Source organism: Cervus canadensis, chromosome 15 (genome assembly GCF_019320065.1).
Source record: "Cervus canadensis isolate Bull #8, Minnesota chromosome 15, ASM1932006v1, whole genome shotgun sequence".
In the NCBI taxonomy this organism is placed as follows: domain Eukaryota; kingdom Metazoa; phylum Chordata; class Mammalia; order Artiodactyla; family Cervidae; genus Cervus; species Cervus canadensis.
Window position 1 is genome coordinate 32,651,206 of NC_057400.1, and position 12,924 is coordinate 32,664,129.

Sequence of the window (12,924 nt, forward strand, 5' to 3'; positions counted from 1 at the left end):
TTCTCATGAATGTTCACTTTAAAAATTTCAGTTAAAACAAAAAGACTGGACTTTCCTCACATGGTAAGACAAATCAATCACACAAACTGGTCACTATTTATCAGATTCATTCATGTCCAATACAAATAGCTAGAAATAAAAGATAGAATGCTATTAATTGACTAAGTTCCAGAAAAAGGATTCTAGACATTAGGACAAGCCTCTTTTTTTTTTTTTCATTTGCAGAATACAACTGTCATACCTTTTCAACTGCCCTGGTGATCTCAGTCCTGGGCAGCTAACAGAGCTACCATCACCAAGTCTACACACATAAGACAAAAAACCAGAATGAAAACACTGACAACATTGGACATGTGAATAGTAATTATAATTAACCTTTTCTAAAAGAAAAGGTATTTGTAACAGTACATAATAGGGTAACAATTTAACTCATCTTTTTTTTTCTTTTTACTCAAAGCATAAAGCAGAGACAATACTTTATACCAGGTTTACATGCAACTTTAAAAAAAAAGTTAATATACATATTAAACATGGAAATTCACCAGTAAAATTGTATTTGTTATTTCCCCTCAGACACACCTTAACATTATTTCTTTATTTCATTATAAACAAGGTCCTACAATTGGTCACCCGACCCAGTGCCTTACATTTCTGCAGCTTGACATTTCAGTTATGGACACAAGAATGATGTTACAAGTATAATGAAGTAACACACCTGCAAAAAAGCTGACTGCACTATTTTACCAATGGAGAAGTCCCTACATCAAAGCCATGACGTCCAACATGAGCACCAACATAAGTATCCCCCAGTCACCCACAAAGTTGTCTTGTCAGGAAGGTCCAGAAGCATTACTTCCCTACGTAACTAACATATCAGCACTGATGAAATACAAAAGCACCCGAGTGCCCTAAGATCATCACTTTTTGGAACATTTCTTGAATGTAAAATTTTCCTAGGATACAGAGAAATACAAGTTAATAAAATGACAAAGAGGTAAGAAAAAATGTCCACCTCTTCTTGCATACAAAGCTTGAGTCAAAACCTTGTATATCAGAAAATTTAATACAATAAACCTAAAAATGTTCAAAAAATTTCTAATTTGGTGTATTAAATGCAGTTTCAATTATGTCAATATACATAGAGCATATATGCCAATATACAGAGACTAGTTGGAACACATCCTCATTTAGGTTTCTCTAGGAAAATACAGTAAGGAAGATTAATATCTACAAGAAGAATGTGTCATATTTAAAAATCAATAGTTAATTAGTAAAATGTATTTTAAGCACAAATTAAAATCAGTATACATTTTCCTCATCTCTAGCAACCAAAAGAGCCCTCATTGGACATAATTATAGCTTTCTTTTCAATGTGTTATCTTGAACATTAACCTAAAAAATATCTTTAAAAGTGCTCTGCAGGTATCACTTCCTCTTAAGGAACCATAGAGGGACATAAAGTAAGAAAAAGCTACTCTAATCTAAAGGACTATTTCAAGCAAAAATAATTAGAGGAATTCTTTATATCACAAATGTAAGACGTTTGGGAAGAGAATAGTATATAATAATTAAAATCATATATACCTTTCACTTTTCATGCAAGATTGTTTAAAATAGAAACAAAATATAATTGTAAATCACTGAAAAAAGTCAAGTCTTTGCCCCTAGAGTTCACAGTCAACAAAGAGAGAGAGAGAGGAAGGAAGGAAGAAGGGAGGAAGGAAAGATGGAAAAGAGGAAGGAAAAAGGAGGAAGGGTGGGAGGGAGAAAGGAAGGAGCAAGAAGGAAAGAAAGAAAATGAAAGAAAAAGAAAAAAAGAAGAATGAATATGAGAAACATAACAGCATCCTATCAAATATTTTATTTTTCAAGAAGAATCTAAAGAGGAAGGATTCTGGCATGCATGCACATGAAATGGTGCAAGATCTAAATGATACGACAAAATTACTAACCACTAAGTATGAGGAGAATTAAGAGGCTACTCTTACACAGGCAACAAACTTTTACTAAGGTTTTAAAACACACAATATAATTTTCTGTGTGTGAAAACTATTTTAAAAAACAGCAACAGAGTTTTTTCTAGTTTCGGCATTAACGAACACCAGAGTCGGGATATTTGTACTTGTAAAGAGGAAAAATGGTTCTGCTCGCGCTTCCTTAACCTACGGTTTATTCAAGGTTAGGGTGGGTATTTGCATTTTCAAGGCTTTTTATTCAAAGCAAAAATTATGACTTAAAAACCCTCAAGGCTGTATCATCAGTAAGCCAAGCACATGTAATACCATAGAAAACACATATAATTTATTAGATGGACTTAAAAATCAACACAAATCAATTTTAGGCACTTGTTGAGTACAGACTATGGGAATTCTCTACCAAAGAACATAATATCTAGCAGGCAAGACCATAAAGATTCAAACTTTAGTTTTTAGAACAATACACAAGGGCTAGACAATTGATAAGATATATTGCATAATTAACCCAACTGTATCCTATTACAATTTCTTCATAATTCCATACACAATTTTAGGGTTTAATAGAAGCAGTCACTCTTTAGCATCCGAAGTTTTAAAACTCTTTCCTTTACTCCACCGCGCCGGTCTTAAATACCACACATTCTTTGTGGGAGCATGATATAGAAGTATTGTTTTTATATAAGCAGAACTTTAAAAAAATTATTTTCTATATTAAATCTGCATCTACAGTGTCATAACATGATGGCTGATAATTCTGATGTTTTTTAAAGTTCATTTCAACAGGTTTAGTTTGTAAGGATAAGTGTCTCATTGCTAATTCCTTTAGACAGTTAATATTTACCTCTGTTCTTTAAGTAAACGTGAGGGGGAGAAATGGATGTGGTTTATGATTTTAAGGATGTGGGGATGGCTTCAGGTTAAGCACTACATATATGATTTGGTTTGTCGTCTTTCTCTTCATACTCTTTGTATGGACATTATTCAACATATACCTCATTTTTGGAATGGGAAGAGAATACACGTGTAACTTAATCCCTTTCACATCTAACTAGCAGCTCAAGGAGCTGGCAGTCTAGGTACTTATCTTTCTGAATCTACTTTTCAGTGTGAGAAGCTAAAATTAAGAAGCATTAAAATGCTAAATACAGTATAATTTAAAGGACTGCAGGCATTTATGTGCTGTGCACACAGCAAGCCAGTTTGTGATGTACTCAACAACTCTGACAATACTCTCTAATAAGCAAAGTGCCAATCAATGAATCAAGCCAGTGGAGGATAGCACAGGACCAGAGAACCAACTTAGAGGCTAGCAGTTTGGAGAATAATGGATAGAGGTAAAGTTGAGAATATCTCCAGGACCAAGAGAACATATCTTCGTTGATGGGGAAAGGAGTGCAGGGGATGCTGAGCTATGGGAAAGCCAATCCTGAAGCAAGAAGTTCCAGATTATACTTGGACAGTGGCAGGGTTCAAAGTTAAGTCATGCAAAACCCGGCCTTGAAAGATGGATTCATTTCAGGATACAACTGGGCAATTGAGAGAAGATAACCCCAGAGTGCACTGATAGTCTGGGGTGTGCTGCTGTCCCCTATATACAAAGTAGAACATGACAGATAAATTCCCGAAAAGGCCTGCAGAGAAAACCAGAAAGTTGTCTACAGTTTTTCTATTTACACTAATATGGACAAAATTTGAGGTTGTCTGTACTGTATGTAGTTGCTGTAGTCACAGCAAGAAATGTAAAGTGCCTAAGAGATGGGACAGCAGAATCCCATTTCTAGGCATCTTAGTACTATACACTCAGACAAGAGAGACAAGAATGTCTCAGGGACTTCCTGCCTTTGCTCGGTGCCCTGCACTTCTCTGATCCCACTGTCACTACCTACTAGGCACTTCTTCAAGACCAGAAAACAGAAACTCTTTTCTATTCCATGCCGTGCTTCTAAATCACTTTAACTACCTGCATTAAAAATGCCAGACAGCAGGTGAAGCACTTTTTTATTCTTAAGGCAAAATGTCATATTCCCTACCCACTTTCCTCTGCACCCCAAACCACCAGCCTTCAATGTATTCTTTGCCCATCCATGAGGGCCAAAGAAGACAGAACTGGAAAATTTCAAACAAGGATCCTCATCAGAATGTGTAAGATATACTTTCTAAATGCTACATGACAAAATTAAACATATTTAAATGCATTTAGCAATATGGTTCCTTTTATCACGGTATTGAGAGAAGTTACAGGATTTTCAAAATTAGTATCAAACATAGGATATTTAAATCCAGTCACATGAACAGAGGTATGGAGCTTTGTTCTTTCCAAAGTTGAGCATGATAACCCTAAATAAGATGTTTGTTTAATCCAAACATAGTATATTAAAAAACCAAAAACAATGCCCTTTGCTTAATTCCACTTAAAAACTACATATAAATTGCCAACATGACTATTCATGAGGTGCTCCATGTTATTTGGAAGTAATACTGTTAAAATGATTTTGATGTATTTTCACATTACAAATTAAAAAAATTTTTCTGCTGTAATTCTGGTTTTATGCACAAGGATAAAGGTACCCTACAGTACATGGGGTCACAAAAGTGTCAGATACAACTTAGTGACTGAAACAACAACAATAAAGGTACCCATCTTATTTCTAATGCTTGGCCTAGAGGGTAGGATATAACCAAAAAAGCATGTTTTATCAATGTGGTATGAGTACATGCATTCTAGACGATGCCATGTCAATCACTACACCAATTGTGACAAGGTAAGACGCGCTTTAAACATCCAATTAAGATTAAATTTTGGCCAACACCTTGAAGACAAGGGACGGACTGTGCGGGTATACAGTTGAACTGATGTGGCGGCAATCCAAGGAAATAAATTATAATTACTCAAACTGAAAGGCAAAAAGGATAAAAGGTGTGGATTTGCTGGGTTACTTTACAGAGTATTTGTTTCTGATGACACTGCAACATCTACAAAATAGATCTGGGTTTTTAATATACAAGCAATTCCTTATAGTGATTTCAAAGTGTGAGGATATATGAACAACTAAAGTTAGTAATTTAGGATTTACTTTTTAAAAGGAAGTTGACAAATATTAAAGTGTTATATTTGCATTTTGAACATAATATAAATATAAAACAAAATATAATTTTAAACACTGATCTCCCATGCCTGACTTGGATTTATATAATGAGTATTTTATATTTTATAGAAAGGAACTTTCCGAGTTTTGTCAGTAATTATAGTATGTACTATTTCTCATCAAAATCTTTGAAATTTAAAAGGCTGGGATTAAAAGTAATTTTTTTCCCTTGAACATTCTAAAACACGCCAGTTTTGCACTAGTCATCAGATTTTCAGGGCATGAAAGATACACCAACATAGTACCCAAGAATATGTTTTAACACATTTAGGATAAGTTTGCTTACAGTTACAACAGAAATATCTTAGATTTTCAGGTGGAGAAAAAAGAAATACCCAAGTAAACATATAAAGTTTGGGGGCTAAGTTACTTCTTAATAAAATACATTATGTTGATAAATTTTTAAACCAAATTCTTAAAGCATTAAAAAAAATTCGTATTTTGTAACTGTCAAACAATACATTCACATGGTATAAAGATGATAAAAGAAAACTTAGACACAAATAAAACCTCAACCTACTTCAACTCCTAAGAAATCAGGAATTTTCAAATTATCTTCACTGCTTAGAAAATACGCTTCACCTTTCATCTCAAATTCACTTTAAATGCTTGACATATAATTTGTTATCTAAGAAGACTGTAGCTAAATTATTTGACAATGTTTATGGCGTGATACTTCTCTTGGTAGACATATATCACACAACAGTTTCCAATTAATGCTGAAAAAAAAAATCACTTTATAATTTTAATCACAATTAATGATTGGCCAATTAATGGATTAACAATTCACTCAGTAAATTTAGATGGCATAAGGTCCAATAAAGGGAGCAATCTGATCACTGCTCAGTGTGCTATTCTGTCCACTAGTAATACTAAGTCGAGAATATGACAGACACTCCACTCAGCCAGATTACAGCTTTCCATGTATGTGATTTGCTCAGTAAAAAATCAGGGACACAATGTGAAGCTCTGTCCTTTCTTTTTTTTTAAAAGAGCGGCTCAATGATTTGGGGGTAGGTTAGTATGATACAGAGAACATAGGGGAAGTACGAGATGGCACTCACCATCAATGCCAGTACTCATCCCGTTATATCTGTAACTAAGGATATTAGTTTCTGTGTTATTTGCTTTTCTTTAAGAACATGATTCAAAGCCATTAACTCGAACTTGAGGTATATACACAATACATACACAACCTTATGTAAAATACTTTTCATAATTACATTTTAAAATATTGGAAACTGAGTATCTGTGCTGATTTGTATTTTGACTTAATGGAACAGGAAGAGAACGACATTCAACAAGGGAGGGTTATACTGATAATAAAGCTCTGAAAGTTAAAAATGTCTTCCTCTCCCTTTGTACTTACCACAGGCTACACAGTGTCCTGAGAGGATTCATTATGAGAAAAATGTCAATCACAGCTTTAAGACCTTGCTTTGGAAGGAACTAAAGAGAAAGCAGATTGAAAGGTGAAACTTCATCTGTGTTTTCAAATAAGTGGTCTTAATTTTTCTTCTTATAGAAAAAGTTTAAATGTTTAAATCAGTTTATTATAAATATATCTAAACCATTAATTTTTGCAGCTTTCAGGTAAAGTCCAGCACTTCATTTACACAAAGTCTATGAGAAGAGGTCAGTAGAGATCATCTAATCTTAAGTCGTGACATCATCCATTCAAGTCCTTGGCATAACCTATAAAAAAATAAAATATCTTGATCAAATTCTCAAATAAAAAGCTATGAAGAGCAAACTAAAAGAAGATACCATTTTTTATCTATATAAACAACAAAGATTAGAAAAAATCAGTAATATTCAGTGTAGGTGCTATCCTTTCATACAGTACAACCGTACATTTTTGGTTCTGTTATGTCTCTAGTGCATAGAATACTGCCTGATACATAAAAGCTCAAAAATTACATAGTGAATGCTCATAGAAAGTAATTTAGTAAGAAGTACCAAAAATGCTTAAAATACCAACACTCTACCCTTTTTTCTACTTTTAGAAATATATCCTAAAAAAGATAAAGACATGTTTATGTATTATTACTGTTCATGAAAGCATTTTTACTATGAAATACTAAAATCTAGATGTTTGGCAATAGAGAAAAAATTTAGCAAATTATGGAACATTCATATGATGATGTATTAAAAAATTCCTTTCAAAGATTGTTTTAAATATGACAAAATGCTCACAATATAAATGAAGAAGAAATGGCAGGATATTTAATATATAGTAGCTATTAAAACAAAGTATGCACATAGTATTTGTGACATCTATGCAATAAAAAAATCTGAAGGAAATAAAATCTCATATTACTAACACCAGTTATCATTGAACAATGGGTAATTGAGCATACTAAAATATAGAAAGACATATTTATTGTGGTAAAAGAATCTAAATGTTTAAAAAAAAAAAAAAGAATCTAAATGTTTATTTAGCAAGAGGGAAATATACAAAATGAAGGACTGTTAATGAAGCATCAATCAATATCTATGAGGAGGTTTTACAAATATGAGAAACAATGCTACCACATTAATATTTAAAAAGCCAGGACTCAGATTTTTGTGCCTAAGTCTAAAAATGTAAAGACAACAGAAATAGAAGGAAAAGAGGGCAATGAAGTAAATAAACGATTGTTTCGATATACGCCCATACTTTTTTCCTGTTAATTCGTTACCTTTAAGCTACTCATAGCAAATGATACAATAACAAGATGAGTAAATTAATTAATTCTCCACTGTTAAAGGTACAGGAGTTACTTAAGAGCAAACTAGAAACTGCACTAAGCACTTAATATCCAGTATCTAATCTTCACAGCACCAGGACCAGAACCCTTCCCATATTGCAGAGGGAGCCTGACCTTACAGCGCTGAGCAAATGACAGAGGTGGCAGTCAAAATGTCACCAATACTAAAACCAAGACTAAGGTGGTCAGATTACACAGGAAACAACATTTCCCCTAAACCAAACATTTCCATTTGCTAACTCCTGTAAATGGAAGGCCACATAAACCCAAAACTGAAAAGATGGCATCATCCGCTGATGTCCCCCTTTAAAAATAAAACAGCCAGAACTCAAAATAGAGGGTGGTGATGGCTGTATCACACTGTGAATGTACTTAATGCCCATGTATTGTACGCTTAGAAATGGTTAAATGACCAGTTTTATAGTATATATATTTTGCCACAAAAATTAATAAGTAACGTTCTTAACACATTAAAACTGCCAGAATTCATATGTATCCTAACTAATGATGTATTTTCCACACAACTACTCAAAGTATATAAGTTAAATCTTCTATCAGTCCTAGATCACTTATCTTTGTTGTCAGATGTAGTATTACAATCAGTGCTTTCGCTTTAAGACTTTTGATAAAGATAATACAAATAAAGATATACCGATATCTATACACGTATCCTATATGTGTATATGTATATAAGCTATTTGACAAAGAACTGTGTAGAAGATATTTTTACTCAAACGAGCATGTGGATAGTATTGTCTGATTTTTTTTTTAATGAGCAGATTTGCTGTTTTGAGGTTCTAATAACTATGCTCCTCCAAATGTCTGTTATCAGGTAACACTGCCTTCTATTTCACTAAGATTTGGCTTCATCTCCAATTTAGTTCTTAAATTTGGGGGTGGGGTTCTTCAGGGGCTAGAAAAGGGCAGAAGCTTGAGGCATAGATATGAATTTACCTGCAGTGGCAGAAATTTCCTTCCTTTTAACGTCACAGAGAAGGGTAAACCAAATACTGAATTATTGACACTATCTAGCTATGCCTCATATATTATATGTTCTATATCTTACCTATAACAAGGCTGACAAGCTCTGCCTGCTTGAAACCCTTTCACCCCTGGGCATCAGACAAGGGCAAAATTCTGCTGCAGGCACCACCCTTCCCTCCAGGGCCAAGGGCCCTCCTGTCACATTCTAATTCTAACTCCTATTTTTTGAAGTGCAGGAACTCCCTTTTGGCAACACTGACAGCATATCTGCAAACTAGTCCCTCATGCAAATCTATTTCATCTTTTTAATGCATAAAACATGAATTTAAAATAACTACATGACTGTTAGGAACAAATGATACGCTCTGTAGAAAGCACGTAAGGCAAAGGACATATCAGCAAGTGCCAGTTCCTTTCTTAGAATGTAAGCCTCACCGACAGTGCAGAAACGATTTCCTGACTTGCATGGACTGTGTCTTACATCTCTCCCTCACAAAGTTCTGTACATGGTAACCTTAAATATTTGATTTTAAAAAGAAATACATGTTTTATGGAGAAGGAAATGGCAACCCATTGGTGTCACCTTTGTTATCTTAAAAGCTGATCCCTTCGCTGAGGCTCTTAATTTTTTGAAAACTTGATTCTATTTCAGCTGAAAATTGGCAAGGCTATTTAAAAGATTGAGGGAAGCCATTTAAGAAATTGAAAAGTAATCGCAAACAACATTGGGTAGTTGTGACTTTCAGTTCTGTATCAGCTGAATTTTTGTGCTCCTTTCCCTGTGTACGTGGTGGTTCTATTTTTCTCCAATAAAACTTTTTATTTAAAAAAAAAAAAGAAAGAAAGAAATACATGTTTTAAAGCTAAATATATGTTATTCATGAAGACGACATCTTACCCCTCGCCAGTAAGAGCACAACATGCCTGGATGTGCCACTGGTGATCTTTAATAGAAGTTAGTTTCAAAAACTGGGAGATTTCTGCTACAGTCATGCATCCTTTAACATCTTGTTTGTTAGCAAAAATCAGCAATCCAGCTTTCCTTAGGTCCTACAAAAGCAAACAAAACTGTAAAGGTCAGTTCATTTTTTCCAACACTTTCCATCTTAACAGATTATATTTGATAATCTGTGTAACCTAAATTTTCTCAACTACTTTACATAAAAGTATCTCATAGCTCTTATGATGGAAAGTAAACATCAAATGGAACGGAACACATTTAATCAATCTATACCTGCATGTATTTACGTATTTCTTACAGTCCGAGATTACATTTTTATGGTCCCACGTGCTCTATTTAACAGTCACATCTTCCTATTTGGTACATGTCTAACCATTCCTCCAGGATTCCCAAGTAGCTCAATGGTAAAGAATCTACCTGCCAATGCAGGAGACAGAGTTTTGATCCCTGGGTCAGGACGGTCCCCTGGAGGAGGAAATGGTAACCTACTTCAGTATTCTTGCCTGGGAAATCCCATGGACAGAGGAGAGACTAGTGAGCTAAGTCCATGGGGTTGTAAAGAGTCAGATGTGACTTAGCAACTAAACAATAACTAAACAATTACTCTTTAGCGTGGCACTTAAGAGCTTTTAAAAATTCTTGCCCAACCTATACTTTAGGTAGAGCTTTCTTGGTAAACCTAAGGAGAGTTATGGACGTCTCCCTCATAAAAATGGACATATGTATATATGCCCAAAAAAGTTTTTGTACAATTTTAGGGTGTTCATAGATATCCTAAAGTCCATTCGTGAATACTGGGTTAAGAAACCATGATGGATCCACTTAACTAGTGGACTGAACTCTCATAAAACTCTGCCTATATATTTTAAGAGATACAGAGAAAACTAAGGTTTTGGTGCTATGTCTGCAGGTGTTCCCAGCTCTGTGGAATGCCATCTTCTTTTCAGGGATCTCAGTGAGAAAATTTTGGTTTCAATCATGTGTATGTGTGTTTGAAGCAAGAATCTTCAGTAGGTTTAAACAGACACTGTTCCACATTATTTACTCTTGCTAGAAGACAGTCTCGATGGCTTTTCATTCTTTCTGAAGTAAATAAACAACAGAAGTAGTAAATTTCTTACTTGGTTAAAAGGACTTCTGCTGTATGCTTTACATAAACTTCGGAGACTGACTTGGTTAGAGTGCCCTCTGCAGGACGGCGTTACAGTTCTACAGAGAAGGACAGAGTTACCCGAATAACTCAGTCAGAGAAGGGATACTCTAGAACGAGGGTCCCAAACCTCCGGAATCTAACGCCTGATGGTCTGAGATAGAGCTGATGTAATAATAATAGAAATAAAAGTGCACAATAAATGTACTGTGCTTCAGTCATCAGGAAATCGTCTCTTTCCCCCTCCACGGGACTGTGGAAAAATCGTCTTCCACAAAATTAGTCCCTGGTGCTAAAAACGTCAGGGACCACTGCTCTGAAAACATTAAGTTCTAAGAGTTCCTATTCATTGCTGTGAGACTCAGGGAGCTCAAACCCATGCTCTGTGACAACCTAGAAAGGTGGGATGGGGTGGGAGGTTCAAAAGGGAGGGAACATATGTATACCTCTGTGATTCATGCTGATATATGGCAGAAACCGACACAATATTATAAAGCAATTATCCTTCAAATAAAAATAAAATAAAATACTACCCCTTCCCCAAGAGAGTTCCAATTCAATTTGTTTCACCTATAGTTCAGATCACCTGTCTATTTATATAAGGCAAAAAGTTGAAGAGATGACCTATCACTAGTGCTCATATGCATTATCAAGTATATGAATTTTTTTTCTCTTATCCTAATTGGAAAATGGAACAGTTATCAATAGTTGATATACGGCTGAATCATTGAGTAGATGGACTTTCCATGGGATTTAATTCCTATCTTCTTATCATTTAGGTTTCACTATCTCTTCTTGCCAGTGTGTGTTGAAATCTTTACATAGGTCATGCCAGGTAATGCTGGCATGTTCAAGGAACAAACCTTAGAAATATTTGACAACAGAAATATTTGGCACAAGTTAGGACACATAGTTTATACTATTTATAAGTAACCTATATTCATCACTTTTAGTAACAAAATTATTTGGAGAAGCCCTTAGACTGAAAATTGGAAAACCTAAGAAACAGAGCCAGGTACTGCAATGTCTAAAAAAAAAAAAAGGAAAAAAACCCATATCAAATGTAATTTTTCTAGATATTAAAGGCTCAAATTTTATGTAAGGTTCTTGATTTTTTTTCAAAGCTATGTTATCTACATTTAATTATTTAGAAAAAGAGGAAAATCAAGTCTTTCTTTACTTTTTATTAAAATAACCTCACAACAAAGTATTCATTATGCTAATAGTAGAAAAGAGATACACTGGATTAAGGCTGTTAACTTAACAAGAGGTCAAAGTACAAGGTAAAGAGTGGTGATCATTTGTACATCACCCATTTTAAACACTTTGAAAAAGTTCTGCTCCATACCACAGACTTCTGTTCTTAAAAGTCTAAAAACAGTTTTTAGTTTGGTCAAGGAAATGAACAGTAGCACACACAAGATATACTTACTTATCAGCACTGTCTATATGCCATATATAGTTGTCAATTTGTTTCTCAAACTCCATTTGTAAAGATAATTACTAGAAGTTGAGTCATTCTGAATAAAATTCATCTATTCTTTTGTCTTTGGAATTTTTTAAAAAATTCATGAGTTTCAACGTTTTTGCGCTTCATTTAAGATGAAGCTTTCAGAAATGTATTTAAATGCAGTAGTTCTGTATTTCATAATACACAGAATCATTACTAGTGATGATAAGAAGACTGTTGTTTATTGTGGTATGCATGAAGCACTTGACTAACCCATGTTGAAATTTGTTTTTCACTCACAAATTCTCATCCTTGAGCTGGAAACTCCTCCCCAGAACGCTGCCTATTGGCTCTTCCTGACCCTATTAAGTAACTTAACTCCAACTTCCAATTTCACCTGTAATTCCCTTCTTTTCTGGTAATCTCATCCCTTCTCCTTTCACTTTCCAGCTAGGCTCTATTTCTGGCTTTTACTATTTTTCCTAGCGAAGAGCCTGAATGATGTGA

The 12,924-nt window shown here is 34.4% G+C and overlaps 1 protein-coding gene across 2 annotated transcripts in view; it reads right to left on the reverse strand.

Moving 5' to 3' along the window:
• Nucleotides 1-348: 348 nt before the first annotated feature.
• The window catches only part of ARL5A (ADP ribosylation factor like GTPase 5A), a 28,101-nt gene continuing 15,525 nt past the window's right edge, over nt 349-12,924 (reverse strand). For both annotated transcript variants that reach the window (XM_043487713.1, XM_043487712.1), the window contains 2 exons: nt 9,755-9,906; nt 349-6,817 (listed from right to left, as the gene is read on the reverse strand). In XM_043487713.1, coding sequence (XP_043343648.1) covers nt 6,769-6,817; nt 9,755-9,906 — 201 coding nt within the window. In that variant the 3' untranslated portion in view covers nt 349-6,768. The remainder of the gene's footprint in view (nt 6,818-9,754; nt 9,907-12,924) is intronic.